At 36.3% G+C, this 20,601-nt stretch overlaps 1 protein-coding gene across 4 annotated transcripts; it reads left to right on the top strand.

The window, feature by feature from the left end:
• The first annotated feature begins 1,119 nt into the window (after positions 1 to 1,119).
• On the top strand, positions 1,120 to 16,390 carry LOC110915454 (alpha-mannosidase). Of its 4 annotated transcripts, XR_004883465.1 has the most exons (28): positions 1,464 to 1,675; positions 1,800 to 1,883; positions 3,555 to 3,643; positions 3,736 to 3,910; positions 4,010 to 4,213; positions 4,394 to 4,465; positions 5,285 to 5,398; positions 5,473 to 5,573; positions 5,651 to 5,744; positions 5,829 to 5,996; positions 7,096 to 7,179; positions 7,302 to 7,364; positions 7,441 to 7,497; positions 7,608 to 7,961; positions 8,046 to 8,102; positions 8,799 to 8,858; positions 8,974 to 9,045; positions 9,136 to 9,183; positions 9,327 to 9,446; positions 9,545 to 9,610; positions 9,687 to 9,799; positions 12,688 to 13,239; positions 14,538 to 14,622; positions 14,758 to 14,868; positions 15,409 to 15,504; positions 15,573 to 15,620; positions 15,938 to 16,006; positions 16,083 to 16,384. XR_004883465.1 is itself a non-coding variant. In XM_022160154.2 (27 exons), exons 1-27 carry the CDS (start codon positions 1,469 to 1,471, stop codon positions 16,269 to 16,271), a joined length of 3,000 nt encoding a protein of 999 aa, XP_022015846.1. In that variant the 5' UTR covers positions 1,120 to 1,468; the 3' UTR covers positions 16,272 to 16,390. The 4 variants fall into 4 exon arrangements, 2 of the variants coding, with proteins under 2 accessions (XP_022015846.1, XP_035840993.1); XM_022160154.2 differs by lacking the exon at positions 12,688 to 13,239 and having other exon boundaries at positions 1,120 to 1,675; positions 16,083 to 16,390; XM_035985100.1 differs by lacking the exons at positions 4,394 to 4,465; positions 12,688 to 13,239 and having other exon boundaries at positions 1,120 to 1,675; positions 16,083 to 16,390.
• Positions 16,391 to 20,601: the final 4,211 nt, after the last annotated feature.

Consider the following 20,601-nt stretch of genomic DNA (forward strand, 5'->3'; position numbering starts at 1 on the left):
CCGTCGAGGATCTCCGGCGCCACACCTTCGACGAACCACCACACCACAATCCTCTGCTCTTCCGTCTCTTCATTGGTCACCGGGAAACAGCCGGTTCCGGCCGTAAACCCGACAACAAACACCCACGACAGCCCCCCTCCTCCGATCCATGTTATTCTGGTCACTGCTCTCCCTCCCCTCGACCTCTCTTTCTCACTGCTCTCCCTCCCCTCGGTGGAGCCGGCGACCTGCAGATGATGAGCTCGATGGCACCGCCCCCATCTACCACCACCGCCCCCATCTCTCTACATCATTCAAGCACTCCGGTGATCAATCTCGACAACTCCAACAACGGTTCATCCACTTCCGGCAGTAGATTTAGCAACCACAAGAAAGCTAGGGTTCATCCACTTCTGGTAAGTGAAAATGTGAGTATTTGGGGATTTTGGGTGTTTTATGAAGTTTCTAGTGAATATTTGGGGATTTTGAGTTTTTGTTTCTAGTGAATATTTGGGGATTTTGGGTGGTTACGGTGGTGGATTTGAGGGTTTTTCATGGTGGGTTTTCGGCGATGGATCTGTATATATGAGGGAGAGTTTGTAGAGAGAGTTAAGGAATTGGTTTGGTGGTGGAAGTGTGGTGTATAGCAGGAACGAGAGAGAAAGGTAGAGGGGGGTGTATATTTGGGGTTTTTAATAAAAGGAATTGATTTAATGAAAATTAAATGGACCAAACTACCCCTGCAGATAAAGACAAAAAAGGGACCTTAAAACACTAAAAATGAGATATTTTGAGTTTTGGACTAAAATGGCAACAAAATGCAAACCACAGGGACCCAGATGTAAAAAGTTTGAGATTTGGACTAAAATGGCAAAAGTGCCAAAACCACAGGGACCAAAATTGCAGTTTACTCTAAAATGACTAAAAGAGCTCAAAAAGTTATAAGTTGCTCAAAAAGTCACACTATCCTAACTTCTCAAAAATGACTTTTTCTCTTTCACAAAAAGTCATTTTGAAAAATCTTTTTAGATTTGCCAAACACAAAATCTCTTTATTAGCTTTTTGAAAAAACTAATAAATCAATAAGTTGGTTCAAAAAGGTTATCCATGCCTACAACATTCATCACGAAAAATCGAACATGAGCCTAGAAGGAAGCCCTTCCTTGTCGAAAGCCCCTTCTTACCACCCACCAAAGTAACATATATTTGTTTTATGTCGATTTTATCCAAACACTCAAAACTGTTGATGATCATGACTCCTGAACGCCAATCTTGAAAAGATCAATTTTTTTGGACAGAATACAGCGACCACAAACAGTTTAGTATTGTTCCACCCAATCTATTACTCAATCCGCCGGCTGAGTGACAACGATGTGTTTATTTTGTTTGTATCCCACCAAACCAATGCCAAAAAGTCGTTATATTTTGGCACTATATTTCATCATATATGTGGATGTAGATAAGGCTTCTTTGAATTTGAGGGAAAAACATGTCTCATTTGTTAAAAACTCCCAACTTTTTATGGGCATTTGTGGTTTGTGTTCTTCTTTCTTGTGAGTTGACTTGTGGGTATGACACTGGTGGTGGCATTGTTGAGGGGAAGTTGAATGTTCATTTGGTTCCACATTCACATGATGATGTGGGTTGGTTGAAGACAATTGATCAGTACTTTATTGGATCAAATAACAGTATACAGGTTCATTCATATATTATGATTTGGACTTGATGTTTTCATGCTTGCAGATTGATTGTGTGTTGCTTTTTTTTTTTTTTTTTTTTTTTTTTAAATTTGAATTTGTTCCTGATGTGGTGTTGTATAGGTTGCCTGTGTTGAAAATGTGCTCGATTCGGTTGTTATGTCCCTGCTCCGTGATCCAAACAGGAAATTCATATTTGCTGAAATGGTATTATGTTAACTTCAGTTTGTCTGTTTTATATTGATTACGTTGAGTGTGTGTTTGGATAGGCGTTTTGAATCCAAACGCTCAAAACCGTTTGAGATTATTGTGTGATACGTAGTTGACCCAACCTATGCAGTCAATGTCGTGCTATAGCGCTTAGCGGACATACGAACCCATAGCGGTCCAAATAGTGGTCCCGTTATTAGCGGTGCTAAATCCTGTTATTGGACTGCTATTTTGAAACCCGTATAGCGGTCGTAGCACTGCTTTTAGCGGTTTTTCTTATATCAGCCCAAAAGTAAGGTAAAGCCCGCATTAATAAACTTTTTGTGTATAAATACACCCAAAAGTAAAGGCCTAAACCCAAAAATAAACCGAAATCGAGACTAAAAGTCTTCATTCGCTGGTTCTTCATCAGTTCATCATTCAACAAAATTAAACCTAAATCTTTAAATCGCTGGACTTCCTCAATTCATGTTTTGGATTCTGATATTACTACTAATATTTTGCATGATAATATGATATTACTATAAATTTTGAAAAAAATATTAACATTTTTCAATATATATTTATTTATATACATATAAATACATACAATATGCATGATACAAAATTACCGCTATAACATCATTATCATCATCATCATCATCATACTCAGTAAATCCCACCAGTAGCAAAGCAAAGGTAGGGTCTGAGGAGGGTAGATGTAGACAGCCTTACCTCTACCCCGTAGGAACAGAGAGGCTGCTTCCAGTGAGACCCCCAGCTCGATTGTAGTTTTGTATCAAGCCTTGGACCTAAGACACATAACACTCAAACAATCGGGACAGAGACTGATTGTTGCATGTACCCCCGTGTCTTTCAGCTATCAACGTCACCACATGATGCATGATTAACCATCCGCCGCTTTTAACGTTATTTTCACGAAATTAGTAAAATAACGTTATAGTTAGTACCATTTCACTTTTGCCCCCTGAGCGCTCACACATATATACATTATATGTGCACACCGCAAGCGGACCTTGACCGCTATTTGATTTTGGACCGTTATAACTGCATAGGACCCGACTCCCAAGAGTAAACAAACTTTTACATGGACCAGCTAGACTTGGGAAAACGTTACATAAATAGCCCAAACATAATATGAGAATAACTTGGGCTATGAGTGGACGTGCGGGGCCCATGGGCGGTTTGCCCCAACAAACTGTTAGACCCGAGTTCCATCAATCAGCTTTCCTTTTTTTTTATTAGTGTAAAATGTGTAAATCATTTATTGCCTTAATTTACAAATTTATTCATGTCTTTAATTTAATTTGAGTGAATTTCAAGTTTTGTCCTTTATCTTTAGGCCACTTTGCAAGTTTTGTCCTTTATGTTTAAATTTGACGAGTTTTGTCCTTTATGTTTAAAAATCAAGCACGTTTTGTCCTTTATGCTTGATTTTTAAGGACAAAACGTGCTTGATTTTTTAAACATAAAGGACAAAACGTGTTTGATTTTTAAACATAAAGGGTAAAACGTGCTTGATTTTTAAACATAAAGGACAAAACTCGTCAAATTTAAACATAAAGGACAAACCTTGCAAAGTGGCCTAAAGATAAAGGACAAAACTTGAAATTCACTCTAATTTAAAATAGGACTAACCAATATACAAGCTGTTAATCCACAAAACAGGCCTTTTTCAGAAGATGGTGGCTAATTCAAAGTGAGGGGATCAAAGATCAAGTGAAAAAGCTCGTTTCTACAGGCCAATTAGAATTCGTGTATGCGATCAACACACGTTTTGTTAATACATAATCTTTATACAGTTATATTCCCGAGTTTTAACGTTTGTTTGGAACAATTACTGGACTAGAAACGGAGGCTGGTGCATGCATGATGAAGCAGCTACACACTACATAGACATGATCGATCAAACGACTTTGGGCCATGATTTAATAAAGTCTAACTTCAACGTAACTCCTCGGGCTGGTTGGCAGATTGATCCGTTTGGGCATTCTGCCGTTCAAGCTTATCTTTTAGGAGCAGAGGTAGTTCTAAATTCTTCGTTTATCATCAAAAAAGTTTGAAGTGTTGTATGTTTTGGTAAAATAGTAATATGTTGTATGAGTGATTTTGCTGTTATTCAGCTCGGGTTTGATTCACTACATTTTGCACGGATTGATTATCAAGATAGAGCAAAACGGAAGGGTGATAAAAGTCTTGAAGTCGTATGGCGTGGCTCAAAAACATTCGGTTCATCATCTCAGATATTCACCAATGTGTTTCCGAGACACTATAGTCCCCCCGATGGATTTAATTTTGAAGTTAGCGGAGTTTTTGAGCCCGTTCAGGTTCCGCTGCTAACATTCAAATGAGAAGTTTCTTTTTATTTATATTACAAATTTGATATTCTTTTTTTTTTTGGTAATTTGACCATGAGAACCCGTTGGGGAAAACTCATGGGACTCACCAATACCCTGCTAACAAGTGGACTCACAAATATTTTGTTTCTTACGACGATGAAATTATAGGACGAACCTCTTCTCTTTGATATGAATGTTGAGAAACGAGTTAATGATTTCATTAACGCTTCAGTCTTCCAAGTAACCTTCTTTATTTTATTTTAAATTGATTTAACTTTTTTTTTTTTGGAAATAATGATTTTTTTTGAGTGAATTGCAAGTTTTGTCCTTTATCTTTAGGCCATTTTGCAAGTTTTGTCCTTTATGTTTAAATTTGACGAGTTTTGTCCTTTATGTTTGAAAATCAAGCACGTTTTACCCTTTGGAGCAAAACGTGCTTGATTTTTAAGGACAAAACGTGCTTGATTTTTAATGCCCAAAGGGTAAAACGTGCTTGATTTTCAAACATAAAGGACAAAACTCGTCAAATTTAAACATAAAAGACAAAACTTACAAAATTGCCTAAAGATAAAGGACAAAACTTGCAATTCACTCTTTTTTTTTTGTAAATACAACAAAGAGTGAATTTCATGGATTGTCCTTTATCTTTATATCTATTTTCAGACGCTGTCCTTTATGTTCAAAATTGACGAGTTTTGTCCTTTATGTTTTCATATCATACACGTTTTGTCCTTTAGGCCTAACCCAGTTAGTTTTTTCAGTTAAATTTGGTCATGTGCATTGCACATGAGGGCATTTTTGTCAATTCAAATGTTGCAGAAGCTTTGAGCTGTAAATCTGCCGCTGAACTTACCATTAAATTGACAAAAATGCCCTCATGTGCAAAGCATATGACCAAATTTAACTGAAAAAACTAACTGGGTTAGGTCTAAAGGACAAAACGTGTATGATATGAAAACATAAAGGACAAGACTCGTCAATTTTGAACATAAAGGACAGCGCCTGAAAATGGGTATAAAGATAAAGGACAATCCTTGAAATTCACTCTACAACAAACAGGCAAATGTAACAAGGACAAATCATATTATGTGGACAATGGGAGAGGACTTCAAATACCAATATGCGGAATCTTGGTTTAAGCAGATGGACAAACTAATTCACTATGTTAACATGGTATAATATTAACAATAATAATTCTATCCCATTTCATGTTTTTAGTTTTATGTCAAATATGTTTATAATTCCAGGATGGTCGAGTAAATGCGTTATATTCCACTCCATCTATATACACAGATGCAAAACTTGCTTCAAATATATCTTGGCCACTCAAAACTCATGATTATTTCCCGTTAGTTTCTTCTAGAACCTTCTTAAATCTAATCAGTTTTACAAAGTTTCATTAATGTTCTTGTTTTATGTGTGAAGATACGCGAATAATGGAGATTCTTACTGGACGGGTTATTTTACAAGTCGCCCTGCCTTCAAAGGATACGTACGATCATTGAGCGGATATTATTTGGTAAAACTATAAAAATAAGATGTTTTACTAACTTCCCATTTGTAGAAATAATTTCAAAATAAAAGTTGGTGAGAAATAAATCAGGCATCAAGGCAGCTTGAGTTTTTGGTTGGAAGGCGAAATAACGGTCCGAACACTTTGAGTCTTGGGGATGCTTTAGGAATTGCGCAACATCATGATGCTGTTTCCGGTACTGCTAAACAACATACAACAAATGACTACCAAAAACGCTTAGCAATTGGAGCTCTCGAGGTAATATTGTAATTTATCTTTCGAGTAAATCGTCATTTTTGTTGGGGATCAGAAGAAACATATGCAGCGGAATTAAGAGTTGGGTTTGGGTCGGTGTTAGTGAGAGATCCGAATTGGATTTGCATGATGCAGAATGATAAATAAAACAATGGATATCGAGAACAAAGGGTAATGGACAATTCTTTCGGAAATAAGAATGTGTTGATAACATGTTCATGTTGCCGGAAATCTTGTATAAATACATAGATTTTTGGCGGTTGATTTTTGGCGGGTAACTGCCTCCGGCAGTTATTCGAATTTGATCACCCGCTTATCACCGGCATACATAAACTTATCATCTAATAATAGAGTACATATCATACATATATTGTCTACTTATAAATTCGAATAAATATAAACATAACAAAGTTTAATATAACTAACAATTTTCGTCTCTGAGGTTTAACCACTTTTGCGACTTTCATCCAAAGGTTTGTTTTTCTGCATCTGGGTCCTCGTGGTTTTAAAATCTTGCCATTTTCGTTCCTAAGGTTTAGCAATTTATTGCGACGGCCCTCAGGGACGGAAATGACAAGATTTTGAAACCACGAGGACCCAGATTCGGGAAAACAAACATTCGGATGAAAGTCGCAACAGTGGTCAAACCTCAGAGCATCTCCAGTAAGGATGTTTTTAGATCACGTTTTTAAGTGCCACGTGTGTGCTTGCCCAACCAATAAAATCATTTCTCTCTCATGATCTTTTCACAAACCATAAAAACATCATTTCTCTATCCTCTCTCCTCTCTCCTGCCCATAAATTTCTCTCTCTTGCCCTCTCAAAAACAAAATACCCATCAAATATTTATCTTCTCTCTCCTCTCTCCTACATCACACTCACAAACCTTTCTTCCCTACATTTTTTCTCATTTTTTCTCACATACACCACTACATTCTCTCTCCTCCACCTCACACCCTCTCTCCTTAAAAACACGAAAAAATACCTCTACTGTGGATGCTCTCATGGACGAAAATGACAATATACTCTTTTCAAATTGAAAAGTTTCTATTTAACCAAAGTGTGACTTATATGCATATTCATTTTCTATAACTTCCCATAGGCTGAGGCTGTTGTCAATTCAGCTTTATCATGCCTAACAAGTTCTACAAGTAACTGCACCATATCCACATCCACATTTAGCCAGGTGATGATGATTTAAACTTATATTTAATTTTATATATTTTATATTTTTATTATATTTTAATATCACCAGCTTTGTTCTTTAATTTTTGTAACGATTCATTTGACGGTAATTTTCTCTGTCAGTGTCCGCTGCTCAATATAAGTTTTTGCCCACCGGTCGAAAACATTCCTTCTGGGAAGAGTTTGGTAATGCAGCTTCCAAAATATAAAGATCAGTTATTTATTATGACTATTCCATTAAAGAAATCTTGTTTTTATTCAGGTTATTGTCGCGTATAACGCTCTTGGATGGAATCGCACGGATGTTATCAGGATCCCTGTAAGTCTTTATTACGATCAAAACAGTTTCAACATTTGCTATACTTTTTGTACCATTTTAATTGTAAAAATTTAAAAGCATTATTGGGTCAACCGAACTGGTTTCGACAGGTCAAAGATGCTAACTTTGTCGTCCAAGACAACGAGGGCAATACGGTTGAAGCCCAATTCATAGAATTTGATAACATAACAAGCAACCTAAGAAGCTTTTACACAGAGGCTTATTTAGGAATTTCACCTAAAGACGTTCCGAAATATTGGCTTTTGTTTCAAGCATCTGTGCCACCGTTGGGTTGGAACACTTACTTTGTTACCCAAACACCTGGAAAAGGTACCTTTACGGCTGTTTCGGTGGCAGATCATACGCCACAAAATGACACTATTGAAATCGGACCGGGAAGTTTGAAGATGTTGTTTTCATTGCAGTCTGGACAACTAAAAAGAATTATTAATTCTAGAACCAGTGTAAGTTATGTTTTTACTTTTTCGTCACTAAAACTTGATAAAATGACGGTTTTCTGTTTTTTACTAGTATTCTTGGATTTCCAGATTGATTTACCGATACAACAAAGCTATCTTTGGTATGGTAGTGGAGCGGGTAACCAGGTGCGATAATATTTTGGCCTGTTTTCACTTTGTGGGTCCCACTTCCATGGCGGAGATGGGCCCCAGATAGTGAAACTAAAAACTTCTTACCTAGACAAGCGGCTATTCGTAATATCTTACTATTCCTAAACTTGGGGGTTTGAATTTCTTACACTGACCTGAAAACACGACACGAACCTAACACGAAATTCATGGGTTTGGGTTTGGGTTTGGTCTAAACAGGTTTAGGTCTGTTTCAGGTTGAACCCGCGGACCCGTTTAGCTAAACGGGTTGGGCTCGTGTCAACCTGGTTGGGTTAGCGGGTTGACCCGTTTAATCCATTTTTATTATATTTATATTTTTTTAAATATGTTTTATGTCATAAATTAAATTGGGTATGTATTTTATGCCATAATTATAACTTAGAAAGAGAATTTGACATAAGATTTTATAACTAAAATGTAATTGTATTATATAAATTTCAGTTTGTTTTAGTAAATTTTAATTTTAATATATTAACTTGTGAAAAAAATTCAGGAGATAAATTTAAACGGATCATGTTCGGTCAACCCATGAATATTGGGTCGTGTTCTGATTCATATGTATGACACGATTTTCGGGTTCGGGTCGTGTTCAGGTTTGTCTAAAATTTCCGGGTTCGGGTTGAACCCGCCAACCCAACCCGTTTAGGCTAAACTTACTATATTTTCCCACAGCCTTCCGGAGCATACATTTTCCACCCGAGTGACTCACCACCAGTTATTGTTTCAAGATCAGTACGTACTCTTCCCCTATTTCAAATATAGTTACCTCTTTGGCTTGCGCTTGTCGGTTAAGAAAGCAACGGGCCGGGCCATATCTTCGTTAAGTACTAAAATGGTTCACCTTTAGGTACCTGTTAAAGTCATTCGTGGACCGCTCGTTGAAGAGGTTCACCAACAATTCAACCCGTGGATCTATCAGGTCAGGATCTCGATGCTGCAGAAGGATACGACATTGTTTAATAAGATCCGGTGGTTTTTGTTTAAATGTCTTGTGATTATTTGTTTTCAGGTGACAAGACTATACAAAGACAAAGAGCATGCTGAATTTGAGTTCACTGTAAGTATATCCTATCTGTTTTATGCAGGGGCGGACCCACATAGAGTGGGTCGGTATATTAAATTGTATAAGGACCCTATATATTAAATTTTATGGTCTATATTTAGAACACTAAATTCTAAAAAAAATGAATATGATTTTAGATCGGTCCAATTCCGACGGATGACGGTGTTGCAAAAGAAGTGATTACAAGAATTACAGCTGATATGGTCACCGACAAGCTGTTCTATACCGATTCTAACGGAAGAGACTTCCTCAAAAGAGTAAAATCTTAAAAGCCCGATATGTGTTTTGCTATAATTTTCTACGGTTAATCTTGCTAGTATTTGTATTAGGGAAGTAATTATAGATTTGTTATCAGGTACGGGATTACAGAGAAGACTGGCCGCTTGAAGTCACTCAACCCGTTGCCGGGAATTATTACCCGGTAACTCTTGGTAGCCTTAACAAAGACATGGCCCAATAGTTTTGAATGTGTGTTTTGTAAAATGTGTTATTTGCAGCTTAATCTTGGGATGTTTACAACAGACAACAAAACTGAGTTGTCGATTCTTGTTGATCGGGCTACTGGCGGAGCTAGCCTCAGTAACGGGCAAATGGAGATTATGTTTCATAGGTGATTGATCCTCGTTTTCTATGATATCTAGTCTCATTTATATAGAAATCAATGGTAATTGGTTTTCATTAATTCAAATAAAGGAAAAAACCTCGGTGTACAATAGAGATGAAAAGGCATAATAAATGGAAAAAAGTCTATATCAATGGAAACTAATAGTTATAATAAAGGTGGATTCCATTACTCCCCCTCAAGTCGGAGTGTGCAAGTTGGCGGGGCTGCTCCTAGTCCCTTTGTAAAGAGATCAACAATTGGCATCTTGGAATTAATGTTTAGCGGCCTAATTTATTGTGTCTCCACTCTTTCATGCACAAAATAACAATCCATCTCCATATATTTAGTCCGTTCGTGGAAAACTGGGTTATTTGCAATGTGTCTAGCTGCCTGGTTATCACAAAACAAAGGTGTTGGTCCTGTCATGGGTATGTCTGACTCCTGTAAGAGCCACCGCATCCATAAGACCTCGCTAACAGTGGAAGGCATGGGACGGTATTCTGCTTCAGCAGAAGAACCTGAGACCACTGACTGTTTCTTCGTTTTCCAAGAAATTGGTGCCCCTCCCAAGAGAAGTAAATAACCAGTTCTAGAGTTTCTGGTGTAAGGGCATCCGAGCTAACGAGAGTCGCAATATGCCGTGAGGGTGGAACCTCCATCTCGTGGTAATAATATACCTTGCCTTAGGGTGGCCTTGATGTACCGCAAGACCCGATGAAGTGCATCCATGTGATTTTGTCTCGGGTCAGCAACAAATTGACTTAGAACATTCGCAGAGTATGTGACATGGGGTCTAGTAGCTTGCAAGTATAGTAATCGTCCCACTATTCGTCGGTAACAATATGTGTCCACTTTCGATTTTGTGTCTCCCTTATCTACCTTAAAATTGGATTCCATAGGAAATGAACTTGGCAGACACCCCTTCAACCCACAATCCTCAAGAATATTTAGGGTATATTTTCTTTGGGTCAAGAGTAGACCTTCAGATGTATGTATGAGCAACCTCGATACCAAGAAAGTATTTAAGATGCTCTATGCTCTAGATCCTTGATGTTGAATTGCTTATTAAGCTCATCCTTTGTGTTTTGTATTTTGGTGATGTCGTTCCTAACCACAATGACATCGTCAACGTAAATTAGGGCAACTACAAAATTCTCACCTTGTTTATGGATGAAAAGAGAATAATCTGCCTTGCATTGTCTAAAGCCAAGTTCAAGAAGAGAAGTCGTGAACTTTTGGTACCAATTTCGAGATGCTTGTTTGAGCCCATAAAGTGATTTTCTTAACCTGCAGACTCTAGTCTCCCCTTCCTTAGAAAAACCTTGTGGTATTGATACGAACCCAAGAATGGGTCGGGTCAGACCCAGTTGGTGCTGTGTGGCGGGAAAATAATAATAAAAAAAATTAGGAACTGGGGAAGATCCTAGAATTTTGGAGACGGAGGAGCGGGGGAAAACTGCCTGATGTTCAAGTCTTTAAATTTCCAGAATTATCTAGTTTTAGAGGTGGATTTTTATTTATTAAAATTAGGGTTTTTATACCTTGTATTTGGAGAACAGCCCATCTCGAATCGGGCCGACTATCTTGTTCGTTTTACTTTCCCTAATCAGAGTTTTGGTTTCTATCATTGGTTCCATTTTCGGGAAATCGACGCATTCATGGTTCAGACCCGGAATAGTAAGATCAAAATCGAAGGCTCAAGACCTGATCCGATTGTTGTCCAGTTAGCATAATTTGCAAGACGATTAGTTGCTATTTTTGCAACCATGAAGGACGATGTTGAAGCAATCAAGGTTCGGATCTATGGAACACCCTCCGGGTGCCAAGGATGTGAAACCATTCCCATAAAATCAGAAGTGCCAACTTCTTGTAACGTGATTACCTTCACAAGGGGTACCATATTGGATCCAGTCTGGATACGGAAGCCGGTGGGAATAGTCTAACGGGGGATGACTGTAACTGTGAAGAAGCCAATGATGATGGGAAGGACATGGTGGCGGAGTTTAATCAAAAAAGGTTGGAGAAAATTGGTGGTTTGGGGAGAGATTTGAACTTGATTATGGAGGAACAAAGTTCGGTTGAGATAGTGACGAAATCAGAGATTGATATTTTAAGTAGCAGGTCAAGTACACTTGAAGGTGAGATTATGTTGTCTTGGGTTTCCGAGGAGAGATACAATCAGGGTTCAATTCAAAGATTAAATTCAAACTGGTGGGTTTTTCAAGGGTTCACCATCTGGGAAACTTCCTTGTGCAACAGTGGGAAAAGACAATATCTTATCCACAATAGGGGCCTTATTAGAATATTTTATGAATTCTCTACCATTAATATCATGGGTAGATAAGTTGATTTCTGGGAAACTTCCTTTTCCTATCTCAGAGGTGTTTAAATGGTCATGCAAAGGCTTTTACTTGACCATACTACAACATACTACAGGAAAGCTGGCTGCTCATCGGTGGGTTTCAGCAGTTGGTTATCCCCCCTTTTTTGGAGCTGTTTATTGCTTCGGAAAACGAGCTACAAACGGGCCAACTTCCTTTTTATTGACTCGAGGACAAGTCGTCTTTTGGGGCAGGCAGTATTGATACAAACCCAAGAATGGGTCGGGGTCAAACTGGGTCGGGTCAGATCCAGTTGGTTCTGTGTGGCGGGAAAATAATAAAAAAAAATAGGAATTGGGGGCAAGATCCTAGAATCTAGGAGATGGAGGAGTGGGGGAAAACTGCCTTATGTTCATGTCTTTTAATTTCCAGAATTATCTAGTTTTAGGGGTGAATGTTTATTTTTTAAAATTAAGGTTTTTATACCTTGTATTTGGAGAATAGCCCATCTCGAATTGGGCCGACTATCTTCTTCGTTTTACTTTATCTAATCGGAGTTTCGATTTCTATCAGGTATCTTCAATTAGACCTCTTCATTTAAATCTCCATCTAGGGAGGTGTTGTTCACGTCAAGTTGATTGATGGTCTAGTTTTTCTTGACTGTCACGGCTAGAAGAGTTCTAATAGTGACAAGTTTCGCAACAGGGGCGAAGGTGCCGTGGTAATCGACTCCCTCCATTTGGGTGAAGCCCTTTGCTACTAGACGTTCTTTGTATCGCTCAGCTTCTCCATTTGGCCTATATTTCACCTTATAAACCCACTTTGAATCTATAACACGTATTCCTTCTGGTGAGCTTTTGAGGGTCCACGTACCATTTTCTTCAAAAGCACGGATCTCTTTTTTCATGGCCTCTTTCCACCTTTCATCCTGCATAGCTTGGTTAAAGTTCATTGGCTCATCATTGGAATTGATGGCCGCTAAAAAGGCGTTGTGAGAACTAGAAAATTTTTCATGTGAAACAAAATTGGACAAAGGATGTAGTGTTGAGGATTCTTGACTTGGTGCGGTTTGTACAGGATAGACATATGGGGGAAGCTTTACAACAAAATCGTTTAATCGAGCAGGTTATCTTCTAATTCTCTTTTCTCTTGTCGGTTCATCATTTGCCACACTTGTGTCTTCTGTTTGGACATAAGTTCGGCCATAGTTGGTTCTATATTTTGTTCTTAATCTTCATTGTCATTTGTTTCAACTTTCATGGGTATTTCATCCCTATGCATGTTTTCTGCCATATTACTAATAGTGTTATCACCCTCCATGTCCTCCTTTTCAACTTCTCTATCTATGGTTTTACCAACATGATCATCATAATACCATGCTAGGAATTCAAAAATTTCAGGTTCATCATCTTTGTCACGGGATGCATTGGTGTCGTATGAAAAGACGTTTTCAAAGAACCCAACAATTTTGCCATGTTCCACACCATACACTTTGTAACCTTTGGTCCTCGGTGGGTAACCTAAAAACACTCCTAGTCTCGCCCTTTCCTCAAAAACTTATCACCTCCTGCGTCAGTGCTATAATAATAGGCAAGACAACCAAAAAGCTTCAAAAGTTCATATGGCGTTTTATTTCCAATGGTTTTGGAAGGAAGTCGATTTATGATGTAGGCTGCTGTCATGACACACTTTCCCCAAAATTTTGAGGATAATTTTGCTTCAAACTTGAGTGCCCTAGCGGTTTCGAGAAGTTGATGGTGTTTTCGTTCAACCACACCGTTTTGCTATGGTGTGTGTGGGCAAGTGGTTTCTATTAAAATTCCATGATCGATATAGAAATTGAGCATTCGGTTTGATGTAAACTCCCCACCGTTTTGTTAAATTTAGTTTTGATCATCTTGTGGAAGGAAATCAAGGTAATTGGTTTTCATTAATTCAAAGAAAGGAAAAAACCTCTGAGTACATATAGAGATGAAGAGGCATAATAAATGGAAAAAACCTATATGGATGAAAACTAATAATTATAATAAAGGTGGAGATATTGTGATGATATTATTACGATTCCATATATGTGTATAAAAGTGACCGAATATTTTCTTTTTGAGTTAATTACTGTTTTCGTCCCTGTGGTTTGTCAAAAATCACTATTTCAGTCCATTAGTTTAAAAATTGCGATTTTGGTCCCTGTGGTTTCATTTTCGTAACTATTTCAGTCCACCTCGTAACCATTTCAGTCCCTGTACTAACAGAATGAATGGATTGAAATGGTTACGAAAGTAAAACCACAGGGACTGAAATGGTTACGAAAGTGAAACCACAGGGACTAAAATCGCAACTTTTAAACTAATGGACTAAAATAGTGATTTTTGACAAACCACAGGGACGAAAACAGTAATTAACTCTTTCTTTTTCCTTTTTCAAAGGCGTATGTTGTATGATGATCATAGAGGAGTGGGTGAAGCCCTTGACGAGATTGTGTGTAGTAATAGCACCTGTCAAGGACTTACGGTATGGTAGTTTAAACACTTGTATTTTCATTTACCCGATTTTTTGGGTCCCATCTAGGTGCAGATGGGACCCATAAAGAGAAATAGATGATATATGAAACGAATGCTAAGACTTCGAAATGCAACATGGTTTCAGATTCGAGGAAATTATTATATGAGTATTGACCACAATGGTAACGGATCACGGTGGCGTAGAACAACGGGCCAAGAGATTTATTCACCTCTCCTCCTAGCCTTTACACATGAGGTATGTTTGTGTTTGCATACCATTTGAAAGAGGTGTGTGTTGTAACGTATAGTAAGGGGTGGCAAATGGGCGTATTGTATAACGAGTCAAAATGGGACAGGGTTAGTTTTTGTACGGGTTTCAATGGTTTGGGTTGACCCAAAAAAAATTAGTGTCAAATATAATTACACAAGTCATATCATTTCAGTAGATAGTAACCTATTTCTTTGAGGTTTTATGTAAAATAAATAAACATAGTGTTACTTTCAACTCCCATGCCCTTTTTAGTGTTTTTTTACATTTATTTTACTCCTTTGCCTTGTTAAAGATAAATAAAAAAGTAGGTCAAAATCGCCACCTCTACGATTATCTAGCTACTAACGTCCACAAGTCAACCGAGTCAATTGGTCCTCTGAGAGTTCAAACCATTTGCCCTTCTTGATGATGGTTTCCTTTGGTTTGGGCTCTTACTTCACCTAGGGCTAGGCTCCTTGGCCTGCTTTTCTAGACTCGTGTGATAGTTTATTCAGAATGCATCATCTACAATCGTTTACTTTACAGACTCAAGATGATTATAAAGCTTCACACTCAACAAGGTCAACAACAATGGATCCGGACTATAGTTTGCCCCCTAACGTTGCGTTAATTACACTTCAGGTAACATTTTGAGCTGTTACACAATGATTCACAAATGCACCTTTGATATCTAACCTTTGTTTATGTAGGAATTGGAGGACGGAAGTGTGCTTCTTCGGTTAGCCCATCTGTACGAGGTAACTCGACCTTAGTTGTGTGTTATTAATTTGTGTTTTGTAATAGGTGTAATACTATATCTTTTTATTTAAATATATTATAGTACTTATATAATAGAATTATAATAGGTAAGTTTTATTTCATAGAAAAAATGATTATATACATAGTTTTATTTTCATAACAAAATTAACTCACAAAATATTGTCTAACTTAAACTAATTAAAATCATAACAAAATTAACTCACAAAATATTGTCTAACTTAAACTAATTAAAAATATATTGTCTTTCTGATTAAGTTCTCTAAACTCATTTTGTTACATGTATGAATGTTGTTAGGCTGGTGAAGATGTCGACTTTTCGACCTTAGTCAAAGTGGAACTGAAGAAAATGTTTGCTGCAAAATCGGTACACCGTCACACTAATAGTTTTAAATAAGCAAATTATCTTGCTATTGTAACCATATCGAATCATTTTTGTATAGATCAAGACGATTAAAGAAACAAGCTTATCTGCAAATCAAGACAAGTCGGCGATGAAGAGGATGCCATGGAAGGTTGAAGGCGGAAGTGGGAGCGAACCACCAACTGTTAGAGGTGGACCCATTGACCCTTCGGCTCTTGTTGTCGAGTTGGGTCCTATGGAGATTCGTACTTTCATATTACAAGTTTGATTTTACGTGTTCTTGAAGTATACTCTATTGGAATGCTTAGGTGATTAGTTCATGTTGAGAATGATGTTAAAGGTTATGAATTTAAAATATACATCTATGCATCTTATAATTTATCAAAATGCACCAATGGCATAACAATGGCTCGATACGAGTTTTATTGTTATTGTATTTGTGATAGTTTTGACTCATTTACTTACAAAGTTCAATTTTTATTATATTTAATACTAGGTTAGAACCCCGTGTATTACACGGGTTGATTAAATATATTTTTATATAATAAAAAAATTACATCTTTAATTACCCTTGTATAACATGAGTTGAATAAGCACGTGTACTACACGGCTTGAATAAATATAATGTAATCAGTTAACACACAGTGTCAAAATACGTTTTTGGTAAAAAGAACTTTGATATACTATTTACATATTATAACATTTTACTTGTTTTTTTATTTTCTATTATTAGGTTATAAACTTGTGTATTACAAAAGTCCATTAAATCCACTTATTTCTTCTTCCCCATTCATGACTCATTGCTTTGTACCTAAATATTAATTTTTATTCTTCCCTACTTAATGCATGTAATCTCAATCAAGTAATCAAAACTAAAGAGGAAAACAATTAAAAAAATGATATGCACTTTTCAATTTGAATTCACATACAGAACTAACATGAGGCTATCAACCTGCAAATGTGGCTTGTTTGGCATTTAGTCAGCGAAACGCGGGCTGGATCTTTCCTCCGAGTGAATGTTGATAGCTCAGAATGAAAAGGGGCTTGCTCCATGTGAATGGCCCCATAAATTTAAGAGATCCAATTGTGTTTGGACTACATCTCCGGTGAAAACAGAGGCAATTTTGCTTGGGTTTCAGGCAGTTGCGTTTGCACCACATCCCCATTCCATTTTGCGAGTCAGTTGATGTCGGTCATCAAACGATAGTGGGTCCTCACATGTTAGGCATGTGAGGGAAATAAACTGAGATAATTAACTTGGTTAGTCATAAAGGATTAAACCAGCAACAAAAATAAACTTAAAGGATGTTTTTAGCAAGTTTTAAACATTAAAGCTGGAACATGCAAGTTTGAGGAAACATAAAGGACGTTTTATGCAATTTACTCGCAAAATAATAAACTAAAGATAAGTATATATTAGAAGATAAATATAAATATAGAGATATAATTATAGATAAACGTCGACTTAAAATATGGGATAACTTAATAAATTATTTTAAAACTTGTAATTTTTAAGATAAAAATAAACATAAATATATCGCAAGAAAACTAAAAAATAGATGTCTCTCGTATCGACATGTGTCCATCAATTGGTTTGATTTGACAATTTAAATCCGTAAAATATAAAATCATGAAAATCTTGATAACACGAAATCGGAAACCAAAAGAAACTTTAATAACCCCATAGATAAAGAAATAGTTATTGGGTTACCGCAATTATTAAGCACATGTGCTAGTTAGTCATACTTGTAATAATTTATATCTTCTTGTTATCCAAGTGTTTTGATGAATGAGTTTCTTACATGATATGATAATATGATGGGTATCCAACACGATACTTGCAGAGTTGTGTTTAATCTAAACGGGTTAGGGTGGGTTTTAGGTTGAACAAGTTTAGTAATCGGATTGCCAAATTTGATTTTGTAAGTTTTTTACCAAAAAAAAAAGTGTGTTATTTAAAAGAGAAATGAAAATCGGGGTTATTGTTTAAACATAATCATTTGATACACATATTTGTAATTTTGGTAGTAAGTTTGTAAACTTGGAGTATTAACACATGAAAAGAAAGAATTAAATTTTATTTTCGGGTTGAATGCGTCATATTCGTGTGAACCTATAAATATACTTGTTATGATCGGATTTATATGTATTACATGATTTTCCGTTTGTGTAAAATTTTCTTTTTTATAATGGTTTGACCCTCGTAACCCACTATGTAGCACCCCTACTTTTACTACAACATACATGTAACTTAAAAAGTGTTTAATGATAATTTAAAGAGTAAATTACATGGATGTCTAATGACTCAGACACTTGGTCTGTGTTAAATCAAAGAGTTAATTATTGTTTTTGTCCTTGTGGTTTGTTAAAAATTAATATTTCAGTCCATTAGTTTAAAAATTGCGATTTCAGTCCCCATGGTTTCACTTTCGTAACCATTTCAGTCCACCTCGTAACCATTTCAGTCCCTGCACTTACATAATAAATGGATTGAAATGGTTACGAAAGTGAAAGCACAGGGACTGAAATGGTTACGAAAGTGAAACCACAGAGACTGAAATCGCAACTTTAACTAATGGACTGAAATAGTGATTTTGACAAACCACGGAGACGAAAAAAGGAATTAACTCTAAATCAAAATATCACATATGTCCCCAACTAGTAGATGCCCTGCCCGCGTTGCGGGGCGATGGCCGAATAATTCTCAACCAATCAAGAAAAGACTACTATAATTTTGTTAGGAAAAAAAACAAAAACGATGATAAGACCGTAGTAAACCAACTAAAACAAAAAATCTTTATGGTTTTGGTAAAAAAAATTAAAACGATGGAAAAAACGTAATTTTTAACTGAGGGTCAAATCATAAATTTAATTCGGGGATAAATTGTAAACTAAATGGACCAACAGGGGAGTGCCAGGAAGTTGCCGGCATGATTGTAATTTTACACTGGGGGCAAAATTGTAATGTCACCAGGAAAACAAACAAAAACGATGGGGAAAAAGTAAAGTTAAGTTGAGGGTAAAATCGTAACTTGGTTGTGAGAAAAAAAACTAATGGCAAAACTATAAATTTATACGGAGCAAAATTGTAATTTTGAACCGAGGGCAAAATTGGAATTTTTAGTCAGGAGCAAAAGCGTAAATTTATTTTTAAGTGGGGGTAGAAACATAATTTTGAACTCATGGGAAAAATCGTATTTTTAACGAAAAAAACTAATGGTAAAACTCTAAATTGAAATGGGCAAAATCGTCTTTTTTTTACCGGGGGTAAAATTGAAATATTTAGCTGGGAGCAAAAGTGTAAATTCATTTTTAGCGGGGGCGAAAACATAAATTTAAACTGATGGCAAAATCGTAAATTTAAATTAGGATAAAATCGTAACTTTATTGGGTCAATAGGAGAGTGTCAGGCAGCTCCCTGACCCTATTATCCCTGCCGCCCTTTTTGCCCAATTGAATTGCTGCACTATTACCGGCTGATGTCAGCCACTTATGTTTGTAGTAGTTTAAATATTTGACAAATTATCCATCATCGATTAAATTCACCCGTCATGCTATTTGTCGCATGCTTCGTGAAATTACGAACACACAAATCATTCAATTTGTCTTTACTTTTTTAATATTATTTTTTTTATCTAAATATCACCCAATTTTGTACTTGTAAGTATTCAAACTCACGGTCACTCTTATAAGAGGCAGACATCATATCATTAGACCACAAGTTCATGAGTTTTAAATTCAAGAAACAAAAGCATTTCGGATGATTTAACAACTAGACGATATGTGTATTTTCCCACAAACTTATATAAAAAATAAATTTTAACTTGCCTCAGAGATCATCTAATTTACAATAATTTAAATTAAATAAATTGAGATGTTGGTTGTAAGCTATTTAATATAAATAACAATATTCTAAAACTACTTGATTTAAATAAAATACAATACACACATCGATTTTTTTTATAAGGAACCCGAAGCACTTATATAAAGGGATTTTGCGAATCAAATTGCACTTTACGTGTTGTCATACATTTTGCAAAAAGTTACTTTTAACTCATTGTTCAAAGTATTATTGGTTAGTCTCTACTTAATACTTATCTATCAAATTGTTTGTATTTGTTATTTTTAAGGAAAAGAACAAAAAGACAAGGAATCTTATCGATAAAATACTATTTAAAGTTTCTCATATAATTCAATTGTTTTCTTTTACAAAATGTTGAAAAAACTATTTAAGAATTAAACCAAAAAGATTTTCGTCACCAAATCAGAGAACCTTATTGACGTTCTTATTCATGAGTAGTTGGTAAGGATGTCTGTAGTCCTTTGATTAAAGTCCATAGGCAAGATACGTAGCGACTTAACCACCCCATAGCTGTTTAGTAATGATGTGGTTTTTAATCAGAAAAAATTGTAGCCTGCAAGATATGATATCATAGGGGAGGTAAAATCTAGAGGTTATTATGATTGAGCTAAAAATAGATCTATATGTGATTACATTAGGTGGACGGACTGGTGTAAATACCTTCTGTACATGTTGTAATTTTTTTGCCCTTTGCCCGTTTGGGTCGGAGGTGCTGTTGTTTGTCTGGCATTTTACC

This window comes from Helianthus annuus, chromosome 16 (genome assembly GCF_002127325.2).
Source record: "Helianthus annuus cultivar XRQ/B chromosome 16, HanXRQr2.0-SUNRISE, whole genome shotgun sequence".
Taxonomy (NCBI): domain Eukaryota; kingdom Viridiplantae; phylum Streptophyta; class Magnoliopsida; order Asterales; family Asteraceae; genus Helianthus; species Helianthus annuus.